We start from the raw sequence: 25,414 nt of genomic DNA on the forward strand, positions 1-25,414 counted from the left end.
CACCTGTTTCCATCTGCATTGTGAGTAGAGGTCATCCTGGTCAAACAATCCTGAAGGTAATGATGGTTTTGTTTTCAACAACAAGAGATGATTAGGTGTCAGAGCCTCCAAATCGTTTGGGTCACTTGATGCCCTGGTGACTGGTCGGCTGTTGATGATCGACTTTGCCCAGGGCTGGACTGGGACAAAAAATCGCCCCGGGCATTTTGACTAGAGACCGGCCCACCAGGTATTATAGGAAAAACCATAAAGCCTTTGAATGAAAACCAAAGCTGTTGTGACAGTGATGTACACTGTCTTGTTGGTATATATGTATCAGTCTAATAAACCTACACCATCCTCCCTATTCTGGTATCCTAAACAGTACCCGAAAGTAGACTGCTTGGTCGAGTTAACCTCCTGAACTATCTACAACACATGGTGAAAACCTGAAACTAAGACAGAGAAGACTAGATGTGAGACATGATCATTACTGATTACTGATGACAGATTTAGATATATTTTCATAAACCATTCATTTACCACATCAATAAAAAGCATGGCAGGGCAAAATATTTTTTCTAACATGGCAACTGTTACGGATTCAAATATTGGGGATGGATACAAGAGGAAATACCAAAATAACAACACTGGTCTGGCCGGGTTGAGTCAAACGATGATTTAATGAACACACGCATGGGAGATGGACACCATACAGCAGACAGCATCAGATCTCAAAATGGTGGAGCCTTGATCAAACTCTTATAGCCTCTAGTGGCCCCCACCTAATCATAAAAGCCTAAACATTCACATTCTTTCTCTCACACAGCGCGTAAGCTACGACCTTGGCTCCCTGTTTATCTGCTCCTGCTGAGATGGGGCAGTATGCTCTGTTCTCTTCTAATCCGACAAATAAGGCGATGACTTTCTGCGAACAGTATTTTCTTATAACTCAGCAGTATAATGCATCATAAAACAATATCATTCATTCACAATAGAGGCCCTTTGTCCCCCTGTTGGGTGAACCATATGTGAGATGACCTCTGTGCTTGCGCAGTTCAGATGCAAGAAAAACTATTATTACAACAACAATAGTAGGTACAGATGACACTCCCCAGTTCTCCCACAGCTTTATTTCGGTGCTACCTTATACCCTTCAAACGTACTCAGACTAGAACCTCTGTCCGAGGAGCTTTTAGCCTTTATTTTATTGCTGTAGGCACCAGTGTCTTCTAGTCGGGTGATCCTCTGCTCTTCTTTCTTCAACCTCAGGGGTTAGACAACCCTTCAGTCGTTGCACAGATCAGGGGATTATTCTGCCCCGATTTCAAACAATGATCTGTGTATTCTGGGGTCACCGCTGTGTTCCCCCTTTTGACCAAGAGCCTCTCGAACCTCGTTGGTCTGGTGTTCCTGGATTTCCGCCAACCCCTTTATGGTTATTGCTGTGTTTATGGGATCCATCCTTTTGAGGTGACTAGCTGGAGCCCAAAATGCCATGACACTTGAACCCAGTTGGTGTTTCAGCAGTCACTGTGTCTGTCTCTTCTGCGAAGGATCCTCGTATATCTGTGACCTTGTCTGGTGTCTGTTCCTTTCTCTGTAAGAGACAGAAAACCAAAACACCTCTCTTCCTAGCTCTAACAATCTAATGTTGTTATCTACTGATCTTTTGATGGTTCAGAATTGGATTAGAACATTCAGAATGTCCCAAGGACTTATCCTAATTTAGTTTATGTATGTGTAAGCGTGTTTGCATTTAGCCCGCTGCACTGGCATTTCCTACACTTTATCAGTCCGGACTATCGCCAAACGAAGCTTATGACCTTCAAAAGACCAAGTGCCAACTCATTATAAGCACATTTGCAAGGTGTGTATGAAAATGATTAAAACCACTCATTCTAATAAAAGAAATCAAAAACAAATTAGCCATTTTTAATTCTAACATGTGTCCCCCCCCCCCTTTTCACAAAAATCATGTGTTTCCTTCCGCCTACCGTCCCACCGTTTCCTCTACAGTGTGGTACTCAGCTTCTCGTGAACACAGGCATTTTATCTTCTAAACGCTATTCAGTTCATTTCAATGATTAATGCTTAAACATGAAGTAGACTACGTCCACAACAAGTCAATACAGTTGTAAATGTGGCCAATTATCAATCTATTACCAATCAATAACAAAAGATAGCTTTTCTTTTATGCATGCTTTTAGTCAACCACTCACCCACAGGATCTCCAACCCCAGAAAATTCCTTCTTCTCATTTAATGAGTCTTTCCTCCTTCCATGCCCTGGTAACTGGTCCATCCAGAGCCATATCATCTTGAAATATACATACAACAAGCCAAACCACACCTTGGTCACACCAACCCTTTTCCGCCCTGAAGATGTCCAACGCCATCTTAGTCTGGACTGTCAAGGGTGACTTTACCGCTGACTGTTCCGACAATCCATTTTATAACATTTCCCGGTCAGATTAGCCAATCTCTGCACACTGGAATAAACATAATCAACATGATCAACATTTTTCCTGCGTGCTATTTCACCATCTTATTGATTCCAACGCTACATCCTTATGTGGTTTGCTACATTATGTTTATCTAGAACTCCACTCTGTCTCTAAATGTTTGAAGAGTTTTTCATGTTTGGGGTCAAGTTTTAAGAATTTGACCATACGTGAAATTAATGATGTTATCACCCCCATTGGGGCTTACCTTTCCCACTTCTGATGATATTCCTCCCTATTCTTTGCAAGTACCCTCTTTTGGTGGCAAGAAACTGTTGGTGTGGTCAAGTGGGTGCTGTAAAAACAAAAGCTCAGGACAGAACAGTTATCAGTCATGTACTTCATACAAAATTAGCATATATTGAATTTCATATTGATCCTCTGAGTGTAATGGTACATTTTAATTTTAATTTATCAAAGCTAAACACAATAATTTTCCTTATTTTTGCTCTTTTTCTTGTGCAGCACCACATCTCAGCACATGCCCCTGTCGGTTCTATCCTACTTTTCTAAATTATTGACTATTTCAATGGAGAACCTAAATGACGTGGACCAGGGTTTGTCATTACATATCTCTATTTTGAATGTGACAAGTCTATCGTTCCCCTGTTATTCATAGACATCAATAGAGTTTTTTAGCTTTTCTTTTTCTCTATAAAAGTTAATTGACTTTTTACAGTGGCCTGCTATGGTTAATAATAACATGTTCAGTCATGAGTGAAATCAACGCTTTTCTTCACTTTAGCATTTAACATTCCCAACAATATAATGTGATACATTAATCGAAACACAGCTAATAAAACACAATTTTCTTAATGCAAACATCAGTAACTCAAAATTAGCAACCAAAGGGTTAAGTCTGCAGTTCACACTCATGTGAAGCTACAGCCTCCCCCTTTAGTCTCTGTCATCCTTCTGTTCCTGGAAAAACAAAACAAAGCGAGACAAAACATCCACCCTTCTTTTACAGGCTGGGTGAATTGTTTGTGGGCATTTACTAATCCTAAGGCCGGTACCATTTTTGTCTCAGTATCAAGTCAGTTAAAACTTTTAGTCGTCAGTCCATCACAGTCCAGTCACATGCATACATTCACACACATTCATACCAGATATTGCTGATAATGGAGTTTCACGCGCAACCTAATCAAGCCTCCATCACCAGCAAGATGACGTCATCATTTTAAAGGGAAAACAGTTCCTTGTTTTTTTTATTTTTTTGTTTGACTGGATTGACTTGCTGCAATCCTTTTAGTGTCTCTAGTAAGAATATTTTGTAGCGCTTTAAAGTTCAATCTCTCAGGCCTGGATTAAAGAGCTGATTTATTAAATCAGGAACTCACAAAATACCAAAATATCACCACCGGTGGATCACTCCTCTCAGATGTTCTTATTTCAGTGCACTGTAACAAAAGCAAAAACAAACGTAACCAATAAAATACTCATATATTAACAAATACTGGGGCCCGTTACAAACATGTCCAAGCATAAAACCATCTTTCTCTCTCTTAGAGAAAGAAAACAATCCAAACCTCACTGATAAAATCAACCTAGTGTTAAGCAAAACCCAAAAATCAACCAAAGCTTCACCAGAAAGTTTTTCTCCTTCCCGGGACAGTATTGTGTAGGAATACAGGTACCGTAACTTCTTTTTGCACTGACAAAAACATGTTGGACTTATTTGATTCAATAGTGGACACTGGTTGCACACAAATGTTTTGCTTTGGCAGAAACTCAAACAACTGAGTTAAATCAACACAACCTTTTCATATTCAGTAAACCTGTGCATTTTGTGTTCATAAAACACGATTAAAACATGTTCAGATGGAGTAAGTTGAGCTCCTGGAATATTTTAATCCTTCACAATTCTGTCATTTTATTTCAACACTATTCAATAACTTTTATCCAAATTCTACTTGGTCCCTTAAATACTACATGTTGTCTTCATATTGCATACGGTTCAACAAAGTCTAGATTCTGGTTACCATAAAAATTGAATGGGTCTACAACAACTACCATCCTCCTATCTTTATCGTGGTTGCAGGGGGGGGGGGAGGCTGGGAAATAACCCTGTAGTGATAGGTTACGAGGCAGGGTGCACCCCGGACAGGTCACCAGTCTATCACATAGAAACAAACAACCATTTACACTTACATTCACGGATAATTTAGAATCATCAATTAACCTAGCTCTAATAGCTGCATGACTTTTCACTGTGGCAGGAAACCAGAATACCCAGAGAGAAACCACTGCAAACTAGCCAGACTGTGGACTTGCACCCAGAACCTTCTTACTGTGGAGCAACAGCACTCACCAGCATGCCAACAATGTAGGAAATACAGGGAAGCTATGATTTCCTGTATTTGAGGCAAAATTCTTTTGTGCTTGCCCTTGACAGGTTAATCCACAATAAATAGCAATAGCATGCATGTGGTGTGTGTGTCGTTGTCTGCCTCTTATAACTCCAGTGATTTTCCTGCAGTTTGAAATCTTATGCGGTCTTGTGAATTGTGAGTTCAGCAACTAACCACTCTTACTAGATTGTATCGTGTCATTTCAATGAGAACAAATTGAGTTGTTGAATTTCGTACAGATCTTTAAAGCCTAAGGCAATTGTGTTAAATACACGTGAGATGCTTACGTAAATCCAAGGGCTGGCCCCCTTTTCTTTTTCTTTTTTTTCTTTTCTTTTTTTAAATTAATTAATTAATTAATTTTTTTTCAGTGTGTTCCTCCTTCAATTAAATCTCAATCACAAAAATGTGGTGCTCCGAAATAAGGCCCACACCGTTAATTCATCATTTTCACTCTGTACCACTGCTCCTTATCAGGCTGTGTGAAGCACAGTAAACAATTCAATCGAGGCGTTGAGCCATAAACAGACATCACTCACAGACATTGTTTTCATAACCAAACTGCTCCAGACCCTGTCCCCTAAATCTACACAAATGCCCTCTGGGTGACATGAAATGCATTTAACCAATTAACAATCAATGGCTTCTTGTTGCTGTAACAGATTCTGTATTTGAACGTTTGTGTGCAGCATTTGCGTATCAGCATAGCATTTGTTAGTAAAGCATTCTTCATTGCATCAGCGTGTGTGTATCACTCTTCATTGCACAAACATGTGTGTGTGTGTGTGTGTGTGTGTGTGTGTGGATCACTTCTCGGTGAATTGAATCAGCATTTCGATTTGCGTGCGTGTGTGTCATTTCTCAGTCAATCAACGAGTGCATATGTGTTCATATGTGTGTTTCTCTTGATTCTGAGTCAGTGTATGTAGATGTGTGTGTTTGTGTTCATCACTTTCCTGTTCTGGTGTTCTGGGTAAACCATGGCCTGAAGCGTGCCCTGGGGTCCTGCCCTCCTCCTTTTCAGTCCGTTTGCGTCCATTGGTGCTGCTGCCCAAGGTTCTGTCCATACTGGTTCTGACCCCAATTGAGGCAGTCCTTTTCTCCAGTGTCCTGCATCTTCTCCTTGTCCAGCTCCTCCTTAACTTGACCCTTTTGCTTCTGTAGCTCCTTCAGGGTTTGCTCCTGCTGTTGGAGCTTCTCGTCAGGTTTGGCAACCTCCTGCTCCAGCAAGCTCCGGCCTGATTTCAAGTCCTGTATCTGGGACTCTAAGCCTGACTGATGGGTTCGATTAGCAACCAGCTCCTCCTGAGCCATGCTCAGTTTCTGCTCTGATGCCTTGAGCTCTTACTGAGGGCAGAAACCTCAGTCTTTTCCATACATATCAGATTGAAGTTTATTGATGTTTTCCTTGCTTTGCTTCCACGGCCTTCTGCAGCTCTGCTGTCCGGCTCTTCTCAGAGGTCAGCTCCTGGCCGAGCCCCGACACCTGTGCCTTCAGCTTATGTTCTTCTGGTGCTTTTGTCCAATCTGAGGTGCCTCCTGACCTCAGTTACTCCTCCTGTCTCTGGCACGCCCTTTTTGCTGCCCGATCATCCGTGTTGGTCTCTCTGCATGAGATTGTTTTCCTGCAGCACTGTTGACATTTTCAGGTTGTTGTTGTGGGTCCAGCTGCTGTAGTATTTGGTCAGGGTCACATCAATGATGGTAGAGGGGAGAGCAAAAATGGTAGAGGGGAGAGCAGGAGTCCAGGTCAGCCTCGGCTTTCCGGGCCGACAAAGCAGCCTGTAATTAAGCATAAAGAGAAAAAACAAAAACAAAACAAAAACAGACGAACAGGAAAATGATGTTGTTTTGGCTGTGTTATCCAGAGAGGGGCCAGGCCCTGTGTCAGCCTTCTCCCCCCCTTTTTTTTGTTTTTTCTCACTATATAATCAAGTCATAACCCACCAAGTTAACAGGACAACACAGGTACATGTTAAAGTTCTTAAGATCATGTTTAATAGCCCAAAAAGGAATTTTATTTCATTCAGTAATCACTTGTATTAATCAATCAGAAGAAAACATGTCACAATTTGACTCTTTTAACCACTAAATTTGTTGTTTCATCAGTGGTTCGTCATACCAGTGTCTTTCTTTTTGAAGTTAAGTTGTTGTCCTGCAACCCAGAGAGTTTATTTGTTAGTAGTGGATAAACTTTATCATTTAACAACAGGTGTATGTTAAGTTTCGCTGCTTTAACCTTGCTGGAAAATCTTCACGTGTTCATGAATGTAAGCTGTTTCTTCATTGCGTGTGTGTGTGTTTGTGGGTGGGTTATTTTAACTTTTTTCTCAAACAAGGCATTTCTCTAATACCTTTTTCATACATTTCTCTAGTTGTGTGTGTTTTTAATTTGTTTCCCAAATTTTGATTTCCCACCTTAAATAACAGCATTCCATGTCTTCAGCCAGGAATTAGAGCTTCCTTGTGAGATTCAGGGACACATGGTGCCAAAAACAATTCAGCAAAAAACTTGCCTGAAAATTTCCAGTGATGGTAACCGATAACTGGAGGAGAAGATGTCCTTTAAGCTTCTTTTTCGGGTGGGGACAAAGTGAGAGGTCAAGCTGTAAAATTTTGAGCCAGAGCTTGGCCTGTCTATCGTCCCAATTTTGTTAATCTATCCTTTTGCCGCTGTACTCAGGTCTCCAGGTTGAGAGAAATCCACCTGTATTAAGAGACTAAAACATTAATTTACTATTTTTCTTAAAACATCCATTTGGTTCATCTGCCTAGATTTTACTCTCTCTCTCTCTTGGTGCATAGTTCACACAGTCAGGCAGCTGCCTTTTATGGGCATGCAGATTTCCGGTCACACAGATACTCACCCCCAGCAGCTGCAAAGCCGTCTCTCCTATATCAAAACCCAGCCAAACATCAAACATTCACCGTAGTCATTCAAAACTTTATTTGTAATATTATAATCAGCAAAATCAGCGTTTTAATTACAGGCATGTATCATTGTTTGGAAATCATAATTATAAAACTCAATAACACGCTAAACAGGAAGTCCTCTGTGGATTTCACAGCAGCCACCTCATTTGCATGTTCACACACCGTCTAAAAATAGCTCGCAGCGCTGCAGCGCGCTGTCGTCACACACAGCCTCGTTTCACACTCAACTCTATTATGTTATAGCTAATAAAGACGTCTTATATTTACTATCACTCTCAGGCCTGAAAGTTTTAGCGCCTAACAATTTTTACAAATTTAAGTTAACGGGTCCAACCGAAGAAAGTCCAACTTTTTTGTAATCAATTAACCAGTATCCGCCTCTAACTGTATCTGGCCTCATCTCTAAAGTCCCTAACTCAATTTAAAGTGTCCAAAAAAGCGCAGATACCGTTCAACACGGTAAAGTGGTGCAACCACTAGTTATTCTGGAGTGCCCCAAGTTCCACAGTAACCAACTGACTATCCCTCAAAGAGGACAAGGCCTAGGCGTCCCCGGCCTTGGCAAGCGTTACCTCTGAGCACTGCGCTTTCTAGCGATATATTATCGCCGTTCTCACAGAATTTATAATACTTTGAAACAACAGTCAACCCCCCAAAACAAGAGTATGACTGAAGCAGATGCAACGTTATGGACAATGGAGCCTCTAACTCACAAAATGACCAACACAGGTGCAATCTTTTGACCAATGGGGCCTCTAACTCACAAAATGACCAATTCCCTATCAAACTACCTGGGCCTCTAACCCAATTTCACTGTTTTTCTTTACCTTGAGCCTCTAACTCAGTATTATTTTCCTTTATCTTGGGACTCTAACCCAGTACTGTAACTTATTAGCTTACTTCAACTTTCAAAACTCATGAGATTTTTTCATCAAAATCAAAACAGACACCCACCGGCAACTTTTACTGAATAGACATTTAATTTTATCGTCCAATTCAGCACACTTCGGATAAAATCAACAGGCCTGTGCCTACCTCTTTTATAAAGGCGCCTTTCCACTCAGTTCGATTGCCAGATAATGTCTGCCTGTCTGACTACCTCGGACCGTCCAAGCCTCCAAAACTTCCACCCCAATACCACAGGACGAGCCCCCAAAACTGTTACGGATTCAAATATTGGGGATGGATACAAGAGGAAAAACCAAAATAACAACATTGGTCCGGCTGGGTTGAGTCAAACGATGATTTAATGAACACACGCGTGGGAGATGGACACCATACAGCAGACAGCATCAGATCTCAAAATGGTGGAGCCTTGATCAAACTCTTATAGCCTCTAGTGGCCCCCACCTAATCATAAAAGCCTAAACATTCACATTCTTTCTCTCACACAGCACCTAAACTACAACCTTGGCTCCCTGTTTATCTGCTCCTGCTGAGATGGGGCAGTATGCTCTGTTCTCTTCTAATCCGACAAATAAGGCGATGACTTTCTGCGAACAGTATTTTCTTATAACTCAGCAGTATAGTGCATCATAAAACAATATCATTCATTCACAATAAATCAGCAGTCTAATGTAATGCAGATCAGTTTAACAAATGTAATAGTTATCACCTTCTTCTAATTCAGGAGAATAATGCAAACTAAAACTACATAATAATTCACAATCTTTAATTAGGGGTCTAACATGGCATAAAATAATATTATAATTCAACACAACCTTTAAAAAGTGAAAGGAGACAGAAAGACAGGTGAGAAAGAATAAAACTTAATTGACTCTTTGATGGCATTTTACACACAGTGCTGGTACAGAATCTAGAAAATGTGGGAAAATACTGGCATCATATACAGTACTTAGCTACTTATGAAGAAATTATGATGGGACCCTAAAAAATTACTATGTACAATAATGGATTTCTATACATTTTACATCAGATGAAACCGTTTGTTGTAAGATTCAGATAATTATTTGTTAAAAGCGAGACATTTTAAATGAGAATAAGAAAGAAAAGTATTTCTTTGTGCCCCCCTCTCCCTGTTAATGCCCTACCTGCCCCCCTGGCAACACTTTGCTAGACCCGCCCCTGCACAGTTACCAGCTGTCAGCTACTTAGACAAGGATCCTGGTGTTATTTGTCTCTCAGAAACAGTTTATAACTTCAACTCATTCATGTCACCTAAAAGTTAAACCTGTTTCTCCATCACCTGTTCAGCTCTGATGATTCAGTAAGGACGTCTCCTGGTTTCATCTTCATGTTTCCCTCTCACCACATATCCAAACCGACATCACGACCAGCAGCTTTACAGCTGTGGCTCCAGCAAACATCAGCTGATACTAGAAATTAATATTAAATAAATTCTAACAACAGCTGATCAAGCTTAAACGTGCTGCTGTTGTTTAGCGCGACATCCGCTGGTTTCCTCTTTCTGGCGCAAAGTGGGCGATAAGTGAACAAGAGAGAAAAGCTGATCACTGATCAGTTTCATGATTGAAGTAGAAACAGGAGAGGGAGGGGAGAGAATGAGAGGAGAGGAGGCAGCTGTGCAGCAAAGACACAGAATAGCTCCTGCTTTGTCTTTTTCATTGTAGCTGAAGTCCGGGACAAACTGTGTTCCTTTTCACCTCAATACAAAAGGTGTAATATTTTCTCTGAATACGAGACGATTCCATTTTTTACGGGACGGTTGGCAACTCTAATAAGTAACCTTATGAATAAAATAAGATAAAACAAGTTCAACATCAGTAACATCATAGCACCCGCCCAGAAGTATATAAACTCTGTCATGCTAGCTAGTACGCAGTACGAGTTATTGTAACTGACTGTAAAAAGTCAGCATAACGAAAATAAACTCCACCTAAACTTGGTTTGTATCTGACCAAGATAGATTGCAGGTCATAACTTCTTACCTGAAGTTATGTTCACCGTCTTGGGTCTCTGCTCCTCCTTCCTTTCCATCATCCACCTGCCAGCGTGTTGCATCTGCTGGCCTCCACCACTTGCTAATGTTACTGAATCTGTGGAAGCTCCGCAATAGCCACCACCAAACAATTGAGTTATTTTTACACATCTCCCAGCATCTGGACAATCCACCACCTTTCAGCGTTTATACCTTTACGGGAAACCCCCCCGAAAAAACCCCCCAAAACCATCGGCCCATAAAAACGAAAAATTACCATCGGCCCACCGGGCGAATGCCCGGTATGCCCGATGGCCAGTCCAGCTATGACTCTGCCTAACATAAGACTGTATGAAGGCATTCTTCTCCCAGAATTTGTTCTCTCACAGTGGAATTCAGCACTTTTCTTATTGATCTAATCAACCTCTACAATGCTCCACCATGATGTGAAGCAGTGGGAGGTTTTAACCCTGGAGAACCCATGTGGTCAAATTTGACCCCATGGTTTCCATAGTAAACCAATGGGGTCGGATCTGACCACTTAACTCCATGTTGGTGAAATAGATGATGTAATGTTGAGGTGTTCCAGTCAGCGACTGCTTCCTTCAGCTCACGATTGGCAGCAAGAAAATTTGTCCCATTATCGAAGCACTTGTCCTCTCCGTGCTATGAGCTGCTGGATTGCATTTATGCCGGAATCTGTGTTTAATGATGAAGCCAGCTCTGTGTGCACTGCATGAACCACTAAACAAGTGAATATAATGCCATATCTTTTTAAGACGGTTTTTCCAAGTCTTACCTCCAATCGACCGAAGTAGTCCACACCAACCCGGGTGAAGGGTGTATCATCTGGCAACACTCGCTCTTGTGGAAGATCAGCCATCAGTTGTTTCCCAACTTTCCCATGTAAGCGACGACATGTCACACACTTTGTGATGATCTTTCTGATGGCTGTGTTTGCGCTTGAGATCCAATACTTCTGCCTTGCATACCCAGTTTCTTCATGTATGTGTTGGAGGATTAAATTTCTGAAGTCTCTAGACAAAATAATAGGCTGCTTAACGATTTCTGGAATAGCTGCCCAACTCAGCCTTCCACAAACTCACAACAGATCTTACTGTAGTACAGGGTTCAGTTTGTATAAGTGGCTACTGCGCTTCACACTTTGTCCCTTGAGTAAAGCTGAAACCTCTTTTGAGAATTTCTCCTTTTGACGAAATCTGATTATGTCAAGCTCTGCTTGATCCAGGTCGTCCGCTGCAATTTGTGTAGGTTTATAGCTTGTCTTGAAACTGTCAGTCTGACGTTGTATCAGCTGTCACTGTCCAGGCTATTCTCCACACTGGTTCCACATACAGTGGCTTGTTAAAGTATTTTTCCATTTTCCAACTTTTCCATATCCATGTGCTTTGCAGTTATTTATTTGTAAAAAATGTTTGGAATGATGTATGATTTTCATTCCACTTCTCACGTGTACACCACTTTGTGTTGGTCTTTCACGTGGAATTCCAGTAAAATTGATTCATGTTTGTGGCTGTAACAAACTGTGGGAAAGTTCAAGGGGGTCGAATACTTTTGCAAGCCACTGTATCAGCTGATATCCACAGACCGTGGTCAGAAGTTGCCATCCACTCTTCATGGGCATGCGTGTCAAGGGTTGTGAGTGTGAGTGTTGTTTGATGAATTTGTTTTTAATGTTTCAGAATCAGAATACTTTATTAATCCCAAAGGAAATTATATGGATTACAGTTGCACCTAGACAGTAACAGACTAAACAATTTAAATAATTCAATATAAAGAGTTCAACATTCCAACTATGAAGCAAAAGACAAAGAAATGAGTAAGTAAAAGTTAAGCTAAAGAGAAAAAGCAGGAGCAACTGTAACAGGCACGCACACTCACATTTTTGTTGTGACGATCTTTGTCTCACACTTTTGTTTGTAACCGTCGTTCCTAACACAGCAGGCTGGAACAGGCCCTGGATTCTTTTGCTTTCTGACAGATTAGCTGTAGTCTGTGGAGTTATTATATTTCATGCTCTCGGCTTCTCACACAACCACAATGCACGCTGCATTAAAGTGACAGAGGGCAAATGTATTCTTTTAAACTTTAAACAACGACCATCAGACCGACAACACATCAGGATGTCGTACAGAACAACGGTGCAACCAGACGACAAACATGAAGGCGCACCGATGCAGATGTTTTGTCATCTGTTCTGCATGGATCCAGCCTCTGAACGTCGACACAAATCTGTACAAATATAAAAATATAAAGCATAAATTTGTGTCGAGTAGACTCACCCCCCCCCCCCCCCCAAACACCACCACACAGAGTATGGGTGGGTGGTTGTTCCCACCCAATTAAAAGTGAAGAAAAGAAGGCTCAGAGAATACATGAGCAGTGTTTCTAACTTCCGATTGGGTGGGCAGCGTTAAGCCCGCCTTCATACCGTCGTCAGAGGTGCAACCAAACAAAGAAGCAGACGCCATGTCTCACCTGTGAACTGAGAGGACGACAAACAGGTAAAGCACAAATTTATCTGCTGTTTTTTCTGAACAGTTAAACTCATCACTAAATGTTTTTTCATGTTTTGGATTCTCTGCAGGTCTGCTTCACCTTTGTTAGCTGTGTTTGTGCTGTGAGGTGCGCTGTGATTCTCTTTGTTAATGATAGTTTCATTTTGATCGTTACTGCCTTTAATATACTTTTGATTTTTCCTCATTTACATCTTTTCTTTATGGCTGCAGAGAGTGAACCTTTGTGTTATGATGCAGAACTATAATTCCTAATATTTGTTTTGTGCTTTTATCAAATGACTGCACAGAATGAGCAGAAACATGAAAATTAGGTTATTTGTTATATAACATATGATGACATAAATAATTTCCTCTGAGTAGACAGAAAGATTGCATATAAACTGGAGGGTGAGGCAGTTGAGTGAAGAGGAATATTTTAATAGTTTATCTATATGAAAATTTTAATTTCTCTACTGAAACTGCCACAACTCCCCCCTCACGCTCACTCTCACTCACACACACACACACACACACCTTTTTTGCAGCTGCTTACTTATACCCAGCAGGCTGGAACAGGTCCTGGTATTCTCTTTGTTGCCGATTGTACCGCCCACACTCAGATCGTGTTTCACTTTCTGGAGTTTTTAGACTTTCGTGATCTCATCTAATCATCATTCTCAGAAGCATTTGCTAAATTAGTCTTGTAGTAAGATGTGAATGTGGTTATGATCCAGGTGATGTGGTCTATAGTTGGTCGTTTCTGTCCGACTGTTTGGAATAATCTCGGTCCAATTATGCACTTGAATGCAGCACACATGAGTGGATCTGTGGATCAAATGGATCCATCATAATCTTCTTTAATTAAAACTCATTCAAGTAATATCTTCTTGTGCACAGTAGGCTTCCTGAAAGCAGAAATGATCTCTGAGGTTGAGAACATGAAATAAATCATCCATGTGTATAAAACACTTCTACATGTGTTCAGACTGAGGTCCCTGATTCTGATCTGGTTGATCAGTCTTGGCCTTTAAAAAGACTTCAGTTTCACTTATTAAAGGTGAAAGATGTGAAGATGTGATCCCTCTTTCATCTTTTGCTCAGGATAAATCTGGTTGATCAGTCTATACAAAGACTTTCTTTGAAAACTAAAATTGAAAGTGAAAGATGTGAACCTTCTTTCTGCCGTTACTCATGATGTCTTAATGGGCTAAATGTAATTGGTTACACTTGACCCCCCAATTTGTGTAAAACATTCTCTACATGGTGACCAACCGGAGACCAACTGAAGTACTGCATAAAACGACCAACATCACAATAACAACTTCTCTCTTTTTTCTGCCGTTCCATTAAAACCGTTCATGCTTACAGCCCCTTTGTCCACCTACCATCACATGTCGTGTGACTCAAAGAACCTAAAATGCATTTTATTTCCTTCCAGTTCATCCCCTGGTCTTTTCAGAAAATCGACATCATGGCAACCAAAACAGCTGGTGAGTCCACTCACATGTTATTGATCAGCAGTGAGGATTTTGCACTCACACTGTACAAATATGTCACAGAGAGTAGATTTAGAGAGTAACTGTAACATCTGTTCAGGTATTGGAAGTGAAAGTAAACAACAAACCGGTGCAGCAGCAGGGTGGAGCAGGATCCAACTGCCATGATCACACTGTGCTGCTGGTTTTAGAAGCAACGTTGGCTGATAAACATATCCAACATGCTCACAGTGCATGTCGCCCCTGTTCTGCCGATATAGTTACTCGTTCATTTCCAGTCGCTTTACTTGCTGAAAGAATGAATGTAAATAAAAAATAAATAACTCAAAGCTGCTTGAAGGCACCTTAAATAGCCCCCTGATCCACCAGGCAATCAGGAACAGGTGGATTATCACAGGCATACACTCCAGGGTGAATTGTATAATTAGTCCACCCACACGAAGTACGAAAAGAAAGCAGGATAACAAAAACCCCTGACAAAATGGCTTCTTGCCCACAACAAGAAACACAAAGAAGCTGGATTAAGGAAGCCTTGCTTGTAAATACTTCACTCAGAGAGACAGTGATATGCTGAGATACTTTCTTGGTTTGTTTTGAAATCCAAATTTGGATTTCTTTAGTTTCTCCAGTGACCACTTAGGAACAAGAAATAGAGTCATGGTATTGTTAGTGATACTGGGATGTGCAGAAAAAAGATATCATGTTACTGTGGAATATTGCTCCATCTTTGAAGATGATCAGAACTTTTTAAAATTGGGGTCAAGTTGATACGATACATGAAACAACCAAAAACAACTTGGGATAAAATCTCTGCTTCTAGTCTTTTCTCACCAACTCAGGGTCCAATCTTTAAATTTAATTGAGATGGTATGAATTGTTTTCAGTCAATTACACTAATTACTTGGCATATCAGAAGTAGAGACCTCATGACACATTCCTGTAACACCAAGAGATTTTCCACATTTAAGTGTTGAAGGATAACTTGAGTTTTTTATATTTTTGCAGAGGATTTCCAAAAACCAGAAGATGGCAGCTATGACATCAAGGACTGTAAGTTGAACTAACAACATTGATGTATCATGAGTAAAATAAAATCATTTTTCATTTAAAGTATTAATTATAATGCCAAAAGCTATATAATTTAGGAAGGGAGGGATAAAGCTCTACTAATCCTACAAGGACATTTCCCTCCTGTGTTGTCAGGCATCAGCCAACCAGATTTTAATCTGAAAATCTTAGAAATATGGTATCTAACCAGATTCTTACTCTGGATGGCATTACCTTGGCCTCCAGTAACCCTCCAGAAACCTTGGAGTCATTTTTGACCATTTTTGTCCTTCAACGCACATATTAAACAAATATGTAAGACTGCTTTCTTCCACTTGTGCAACATCTCTAAAGTTATCCTGTCTCAGAGTGACGCTGAAAAACTAGCTCATGCATTTATTACTTCCAGGCTGGATGACTGTAATTCATTATTATCAGGAAGTCCTAAAAACTCCCTGAAAAGCCTTCAGCTAATCCAAAATGCTGCAGCAAGAGTCCTGACAGGGACTAGAAAGAGAGAGCAGATTTCTCCTGTTTTGGCTTCCTGTTAAATCCAGAATTCAAAATCCTGCTCCTCACATACAAGGTCTTAAATAATCAGGCCCCATCTTATCTTAATGACCTTGTAGTACCATATCGCCCTATTAAAGCACTTTGCTCTCACTCTACAGGCCTACTTGTTGTTCCCAGAGTATTTAAAAGTAGAATGGGAGGCAGAGCCTTCAGTTTTCAGGTCATATGATTGTTGGGTTTTTCTCTGTATCTACTGTACAATATAAAGCGCCTTGAGGCGACTGTTGTTGTGATTTGGCGCTATATAAATAAAATTGAATTGAATTGAAAAACTTCTCTGCATCTTGTTCACGAGTTAGATGACATTGGGAAATGGATTAGAGGAGGGGTTTCCAACTCTAGGCCTCGAGGGCCGGTGTCCTGCAGGTTTTAGATGTGTCCTTGAGTCAACATGTCTTGAAGTTCTCCAGAGGCCTGGTAATGAAATAATCATTTGATTCAGGTGTGTTGAGCCAGGGTGAGATCTAAAACCTGCAGAACAACAGCCCTTGAGACCTGGAGTTGGACACCCCTCGATTAGAGTGTCATCTGCATTAATGAGAATATTGTATGGCTCCGTGGTAAAGAGAGAACTGACCAAGAAAGTGACGCTGTTGATTTTAGTGGTCAATCCATGTTCCTGTCTTCATCTATGGTTATGAGTTGTGGCTATTGACCAAAGAATTAGCAGAGGAAATTAAGTTCCTCTGTCTGGGTTCAGTCTTAAGAGATAAGTTGAGGATCTTGGTGTTATGGCCCATAACGGTTTGTTAGTTGACTGTTGTGTTTTCATCTGAGTCCTGGTGTGACATGGGCTGGGAGACATTTGTCTGCCAGTTTCAGTGACTTATTCCCAAGCCACTGAATGGATTATTTACTCCAGCCTCCTTCCACCGCTTACGTGGAAGGGAGAGCAGGGATAGCTCAGTAGGTAGAGTGGTTGCCCCATGATCGTTGGGGGTTCGAATCCACTGAACGGCTACCCTGAGGTACTCCTGAGCAAGGTACCGTCCCTACACACTGCTCCCTGAGCGCCTGCTTAGTGGCTGCCCACAGCTTCACTGAGTGAATGGGTCAAATGCAGAGAAAAACAAGTAATAATAATAATAATAATTATTATTACCTGGATACCCTAGTGGCACAGCCCTGCTTTACATTTGAGAGACATAAAGAACTTAAAACTGTTATTGCTGTTCGTGTTTCGTTTGCACTTGAGTCCTCCTTTCAGTTTTGGTGGCCATGGCCAATAACACTTGGTCATTTAAGAAGTTCAAACTAGAGCTGTTATTCCTCCATATCAAAAGGAGAAAAACTGATGTGGAGGCAAATTGATGTGGTTCACCATATGACTAGAATGCCTCCTGGTAAGGGGTTCTGGACATGTCCTATCAGGAGGAGGCCCCAGACCAGAACCAGAACATACTGGAGGGATTAATTCAATTCAATTTTATTTATACAGCGCCAAATCACAACAGTTGCCTAAAGGCACTTTATATTATAGAGTAGAATCTACAATAATAGATACAGAGAAAAGCCCAACAATCATATGACCCCCTATGAGCAAACACTTTGGTGACAGTGGGAAGGAAAAACTCCCTTTTAACAGGAAGAAAACGGTGAAAAGGTGGCCAAAAGTGACAAGGGGGGCCCAAAAGGCTAGTGGCAGGAACGCGGAAGAGGTCAGAGAAGCGCAGGAATATTCTGTAACAGAGGAAGAGAAAACTAGAGCTTGATAACTAGAAACTTGAGAATAGTTTGCCTTACTGTGCCAGTCATGGTTAGTTTCACTGAGGGGAGGGAAGGGGAGAGTGGTCCGTGGGAAGCTTCTGGAGGGTCTCAAGCTGAAGCGTGGAGGTTAGAGGGCAGGTGGGCGAGCCGGCTGGGAGACAGGGACTGTCCCAGTAAGGTGAAGCCAGGGTTGAAACTCCACTGAATGAAGGGAAGACAGGAATTACTCCAACAGATAAATCACACAAGGAAAACCACGAAGGGAAACGTAATTTACCACCGAGAAGAGTAGAACAAACTGGCAAGAAGGGGCTGGTTGAGTCAGCTGAAGTAGGTCTCCCGCTGATTGCTTGCAGCTGAGGCTCACTTGAAGCACTGAAGTCCCTGCCCCAAAGGGATGGCTCAGCAGCCACACAAGGAAAACCCCCTCCAGGCACTCCCACGGACCATGACAGAAAGTTGGTGGCCATCCCAATCTTTATGTTTTATGACATTCCTGACATTTCAGACTTGGAAGTGCTAATTCTCATCCTAACTGTGTCACACCACACTAGTGCAAACTGGAAGTCAGTCCCTTGCAAAATCAAAAATCAGATAAGATGAGATAAAACTTTATTAATCCCTCGGGTGGGTTCCTCTGGGAAATTTGGTAAGATCAGAGGTAAAATCAGAGATTATACCCTGAGACCATTGATCCCAGCACCTAGTAAGTGTGTAGCCCTTGAATGCACCTAAATATTCTGTCCAAAAAATTATAAACAGAATCAGTGACAAAGGACAGTCCGGTGCCAATCTGCGGGGCCAACAACCCTGGGAGAGGAACCTTTCTTTTTTTTTTTTGGGGGGGGGGTTCTCTGATAAAAAGGTCCTAATCTCTGGTCCCATGGGTCTTACCCAGCTGTACCCCTGCACCAGCTGGAGTACTAACTACCTAGAAATTGTCCAGGTGTCTTTCCTCGTAACCCTGATAAGATAAACCAAACCTGAATAGCCTTGTAGGTCAAATCATATCAGTCCCACCTGTTAATGGTAGGTCCCCTATTGACTGAGCCACTTGTAGTGGTTCTGGGTGTATTTCAGAGGCCCCAAAGCAAGGTTATCATATGTTATAATATAAAGGGCTAGCGTTAACATCCTGTACGTTCCACTTTTACTTGAGTAAAGAAGTTGTTTTATTTCTTCTACTTAAGTAAATAAAGTTTGTACTTTTGCCACCTCTGCCCAACAAAATCACGGTAGTGCCTTTAAAACATCTGCATGAGCTTATCCTCCTAAATAGAGAGCTGATATGGCTGTTCAAACTCATCAAGAAACCATATTGGAAAGTGTAACTCCCAGCGCTATCACTAAGCAACCTGTTTTAAGACAAATTTGTAAATGATTATTTCTCAAGTGATATGATTAACAATTACAAACTATGTAATGGAATGTGACATAAATATGGGTTTCATAATTTTTGAGGCAATTTACTTTTTTTTTTGCAGCACGTGAACTCAGGATAATGCTGTTTGGAAAAAGTGAGAAGAAGAAATCAGCCCTGGAAAAGCTCCTCGTTGGGAAAAAAGAGTCTAAAGCTTTTGGAGGAAAGCAATCTGGTTCTGCTTCTGGAGAGAGGAACAGGAAACCTCCCACAGTTGTAAAAACTCCCAACATCTTCAGTCTGCCTGTGGAAGTGCTGTTTAAAGTGATGAAGAGCTGTGTGAGTCTCTGTCCTCCTGGACCAAATGTTCTGCTGCTGTTAGTGAAACCTTCTGATTTCACTGAGGAGAACAAACAGACTCTGAATTTGGTCCTGAGCTTGTTTGGTCAAGATGCTTTTAATCACTCCATCGTCATCCGAACACATAATGAGGAAGGGAATGACTCAGTGGATAAACTCATTGAAGAATCCAAACAAAGGCAGCACTTTGTTAATTTTGACAGGAAAGACTCCTTCTCAGATTCCTCAGAGTTGATGGTAGAAATGAATGATATGGTGAGTAAAAACTGGGGAACATATCTAACGTTAAAAGAAGACGCTAAACCCAATCTGAAGTCCAGTCTGAACCTGGTTCTGTTTGGGAGGAGAGGAGCAGGGAAGACGTCAGCAGCCAAGGCCATTTTAGGTCAGACTGAGCTTCATTCAGTCTCCAACTCATCAGAGTGTGTTAAACATCAGGGAGAGGTGTGTGGACGTTGGGTTTCCCTGGTGGAGCTGCCTGCCTTGTATGGAAAACCTCAAGAGGCAGTGATGGAGGAATCACTCAGGTGTATCTCCCTCTGTGATCCTGAGGGTGTCCATGCCTTCATCCTGGTCCTACCTGTGGCTCCCCTCACCGATGAAGACAAGAGAGAGTTAGAGACCATCCAGAACACATTCAGCTCTCAAGTCAATGACTTCACCATGATTCTGTTCACTGTGGAATCACATCCTACAGATCCAGCTGTTGAAAATATATTAAGTATAGACAAAGACATCCAGAAGCTTCTTCAGACCTTTGGACAAAGACATGTGGTTCTCAACATCAAAGACAAACAGCAGATTACAAAGATGTTTATGGTTGTGGACAAAATTAGTGATGCCACAAACAAACCACACTGTTATACAAAGACAACATTTCTACATGCACAGATGGAGAAAGTCTTACAACAAGAGAAAACCATACAGATGCAACATGATGAACTTGAGAAGCTCAAGACGAACATGATGACTTGTAAGTACTTTAGATTTTAACATTTTTCTGTGTTCAGTGACCCAAAGAGTTTTAATCCAGTATACAAGTGTTAACTCCGATTGTTTTCATGTTTTAGGTGATGAAGTTGAAGGAAAAGACTCAGACTGTCTCAGGATTGTGCTGATTGGGAAGACTGGCTGTGGAAAGAGCTCTACAGGAAACACCATTTTAGGAAGAGATGAGTTTACAGCTGCATCAAGTCAAATATCAGTTACACAACAATGTCAGAAAGTACACGGTGAGGTGGACGGTCGTCCTGTTGTTGTGGTCGACACTCCTGGTCTGTTTGACACAGCTCTGACCAATGATGAAGTTCGGGAAGAGTTGGTCAAATGTATCAGCCAGCTGGCTCCAGGACCACATGTCTTCTTGGTGGTGATACAGGTTGGTAGATTCACAGCAGAGGAGAGAGAAACGATCAAGCTCACTAAAAGATTCTTTGGGAAGGACTCAGAAAAGTTCACCATCATCCTTTTCACCAGAGGAGACGATCTGGAGCGTCAGGGAGAGTCTATTGATGATTACATCAAGAACAAATGTCATGATTCCTTTAAGAAGCTGATCTCTAACTGTGGAGGAAGATACCATGTGTTCAATAACTCTGAAAAACAAAACTGCACACAAGTCAGTGAACTGATAAAAAAAATTGACACCATGGTGAAGAACAATGGAGGAAGCTTCTACACCAACGAGATGCTGCAAGAGGCTGAAGCAGCAATAAAGAAGGAAATGCTGAGGATCATGAAGGAGAAGGAAGAAGAGATGCAGAACGAAAAGGAAGAGATTGAAAGAAAACATGAGCAAGAAATGAAAGCAATGAAAAGAAGAATGGCAGAAGAGAGAGAAAAAATAGAAAAGGAGAGAAAACAGAAAGTTGAAGAACTCAAGGAAATGAAGAACAAAATTAAGGAAGAACAAGAGAAGAAAAAAAAAGAAGAAGAAATGAGAGAAAAGGAGGAAAAGGAAAAGGACACTGGAGAAGAAAGATATCGACAACAATTCAAAGAAGAACTTGAAAAGTTGGACAGACAAATTCATTTGGAAAAAGAGGCAAAGGAAAGTGTCGACAGACAGCTGGAAGAGACCAGAGACGAGATGCAACGAAAGCAAGAAGCCTGGGAGAAAGAACAAAGAGAAGAGCGAGAGAAACAAAGACAAGAAGATGAAAAGAGACGACAGGAGGAGGAAGAAAGAATAGACAAACTGCTGGAAAGTTACAAACAAGAAAAAATAAAATATGAAAACAACAAATTACAAGAGGAACAAATAAGAAGAGAAATGGAAATAACAGAGAACAATCATCAGAAAACACTGGAGGACCTAAAGAAGAGCTATGAAAGAAAAGCCAGACAGAAAGCAGAAGAGTTCAACGAATCCCAAAAGAAACACATGGATGAATTAAATGCTCAGCGGGAAGAACACGTGAAGGAAATGAACGACTTAGTGAAACGCGTGACCAAGAAGAGCGAAAACCTGAGAAAGATCAAGACTCTAGTGGAAAAACATGAAAAACAAATCAGAAATGCAAAAACTGAGGAGGACAAGGACGAACTACAGGAAGAACATGAACAACAATTAAGTGAATTGATGCAAAAAATCTTAAGTAAGGAGGTCAGTGACGCATCAGCCTGCAGCATTTTATGACGAGAAATGAATGATTTCAGTTGCTTTTCTTTCATTTGTTCTGATAAAAACATTTAAAGAGGCACCGATTTGTTGTTCTGCATGTTTTAAATGTTTGGGATTTCCTCGCAACAGAAAATAATTCTGACTGGGTGTCATCTAATCTGCCTTAACCCTTTAAAGCCGGCCGGAGCGGACACGCTCCATTTTGCGTAACTATTTTTAAATCCCGGCAGCACTGCAACCACGTAAGCTAGCACAATAATTTTTTTTGCATATGAAACCGGAGGAGTTGTATTTACATCTTATGCCATCAGCTTGTCCTCGGTCACAGTTTCCTTCCACATATAGTTTTGCAAAAACTGCATAAAAAGCGCTTGTAGCAACAAAAACATAATATTCCAGAAACACGCTTTGCCGATCCGATCAGCTGTTCATAACACTTCCTACGTCCATCAGTGTGAACTATCTATCTTGTTCGCATGTCCGCCATGACCTGCCCGAAACCGGAAGTGACGTCATTTTGCGGAAATGTAGTTTTTTTTTTACCATCGGGGCCTTATGAGCCTATACTTGTGTTTTTAAAAGTTATGTTTGACTTTATGACTTTTTGTGTCGTATCAGGGGGTGGATAGGCTCCACCCCCTGATAAGGATAAGCAGAGGAGAAAAGATGGATGAAGAGTCACATCAACTAGATTTTGTCTTTGGTTTTAGCTTGGTGTTTATTGACATCTTAAGCACTGTGTGGTTAGCTTCATGTTTATGCAAAAATAAATAAATGCAGTGTGGATGTGATGTAAGGGACACGTCACAAGGCTCAGTTTGCAAGCTCACCACATTTACCACCAGGAACTTTTATACTTTTTTTCTGTCACTCCCAAAAGTCTCTTACATGATTTGTGTTGCTGACAACTAGGGATGGATATCGAAAACGGTTCCCACTGTTTCAATTCCTTGGAATTGTTTGCCATTTTTGCAAACGATTTCCTTATCGATTCCAGTCGCCCCAAATGACGTCACCACGTTGCGGAGCGTCATTTACCTGGCAGGAAACATGGCGCCTAAGCAGCTCAAATGCTCAAAAGTTTGGTTACACTTTACAAGAACGGATGACAACAGGGCAACTTGCAATACTTGCAAAGTAGATATTTCATTAAAGGAAACACTACGAATATGCAAAAGCATTTGCTCACAAAACACGCGATGACCTTAAATGAATGTCGTGTTTTTAATTCCGCTCCAGACTCGTGAATCTCAACCCAGCAGCAGCGGTAACGTTTGCACGTCCTCTCCCGTTAATGCGGCAGGTAAATAATGACCTAACAGTGCATATTATGTTAGCGCGATCTGCCTTATTACAAAACCTGCCATTACTGCGCGTTTAGGTGACCATGATGAGAGAGACAGCGTCTGGCTCAGATGCTGGCAGTTCTCGCTGCAGTCTACCGGTAGCGTCTCCTTTCAGGCCAGGATAGACGAATGTCACCGAGCAGTTTGTGGTCAAAGGCTTGAACCCATTTGCCACAGCAGATGATTTTCAGTAAGTGAATGTGTTTAATTGTAGGCAGGGACATCACTGGATATTCTTGTGTAATTGCTACAGAATAATTTATGTCATACTTTGTTATTGCTACAGAAGAATATTTATTTTATTATTTTACATTTACAATTTTTTTACCTGGGGACCCTGTGACACCCTATTGAAGAGCCGTAGGCTGTGGATCTCTTAAGATCACACTGCTGTAAGGCCATGTTACTCCCATATTTCTATCTTGTTCAAAGAGAAGATATAAAACAAAGTTCTAAGCTAATCGACCTTAGTGTTCTCCTTTAAAAAAAAAAAAAAGAATCGATAAAGAATCGAATCGTTAAACAGAATCGAAAATGGAATCGGAATCGTGAAAATCTTATCAATACCCATCCCTACTGAGTCTGATAGAGGATACAAATGGAGACAAACAAAATAGATATGTATTATAATTATATTAATAAAGCAGATGATATAAAATATATATTTGTTCCAACAAACAAACAAGAGACAGAGAACTATGATCAGCTTGTAATATACAAGCAAATAAATGTTTTTAACCTAATTTACTTCAAAATAGAAATATATTCAAATATGCAAAGAACAGAACAGTTACCAGTGTGGCTTTGTCATCCTAATGTTATCATTGTGTGTGTGTGTGTGTGTGCGGGGGGGGGGGGGGGGTGTTAAATGTTTTCTCACAAAGAAAGATGACACACATTTGGTGATCAGGTACCTTTATTGTCTTTTATTGAAGTTATGAATCAAAGAGTTTTCCTGGCCTGAGCTCTTTAAGTGCCAGGATGTTCATTTAAGTTGTGTTAGTTTTGCTCTGTACTGCACTGTAAGTTGAATCAGTCATTTTAATCTTTTCTGATTTGTTGTTTTATGTAATGTTTGGTAAAAATCATTGATTTCTTGTATTTTATCGGGAATAGTTCTGTTTTTATTGTGTTTATTTGTTTTGGTTGTTTTTCATACATTTTGTGTAATCAGTAATGATCAAGTTTTATTATAAAACATCTCATGATTTTTTATTAAATATATTGATATATGACTGTAAAGTTTAGATATTATTTATGCCTCTGCAATATCTAAATATAACAACATTTACTCAATTATCATTGAAAATAATCAGATACAGTAGATACTTGACTTTATCTTGATAAATGTCAAATACAAATTATTTGCTTCATGATGAATGACATGACTAAGAAAAACAGTACTTTATGCATCTGTTGATTTCGAAAAGAATAAACGAGTGTTTCCCTGTGATTCGTGTGGATGGTAGTTAAATGATGAAACAAAGCATCTTCATTTAGGCTACGTTCACACTGCAGGTCTTAATGATAAATTCCGATTTTTTGATCAAATACGATTTTTTTGCCTGCTCGTTCACACTACAAATAAAATGCGACAGCAAACGCGCTCTAGTGTGAACGCTCAAAGCGGCCCGCATGCACAAAAGAAGATGTCACACACAACGCGCTCTGTTTAGACCCAGAGCAAACAGTATTGTTTGATTGATGACCTTAATGT

General features: G+C 40.7%; 1 protein-coding gene across 4 annotated transcripts; it reads left to right on the forward strand.

Annotated features, from left to right (window-relative positions):
- The first annotated feature begins 13,077 nt into the window (after positions 1 to 13,077).
- On the forward strand, positions 13,078 to 24,196 carry LOC146506099 (GTPase IMAP family member 8-like). 4 transcript variants are annotated; one of them, XM_085179987.1, is made up of 5 exons: positions 13,078 to 13,191; positions 14,624 to 14,675; positions 15,687 to 15,731; positions 19,493 to 20,701; positions 20,799 to 24,196. In XM_085179987.1, exons 2-5 carry the CDS (start codon positions 14,657 to 14,659, stop codon positions 22,364 to 22,366), a joined length of 2,841 nt encoding a protein of 946 aa, XP_085036113.1. In that variant the 5' UTR covers positions 13,078 to 13,191; positions 14,624 to 14,656; the 3' UTR covers positions 22,367 to 24,196. The 4 variants fall into 4 exon arrangements, with proteins under 4 accessions (XP_085036113.1, XP_085036114.1, XP_085036111.1 ...); XM_085179985.1 differs by lacking the exon at positions 13,078 to 13,191 and adding an exon at positions 13,198 to 14,176 and having other exon boundaries at positions 14,258 to 14,675; XM_085179988.1 differs by lacking the exon at positions 15,687 to 15,731.
- The last annotated feature ends 1,218 nt before the right edge of the window (positions 24,197 to 25,414 follow it).

This window comes from Neolamprologus multifasciatus, chromosome 12 (genome assembly GCF_963576455.1).
Source record: "Neolamprologus multifasciatus chromosome 12, fNeoMul1.2, whole genome shotgun sequence".
In the NCBI taxonomy this organism is placed as follows: Eukaryota; Metazoa; Chordata; class Actinopteri; order Cichliformes; family Cichlidae; genus Neolamprologus; species Neolamprologus multifasciatus.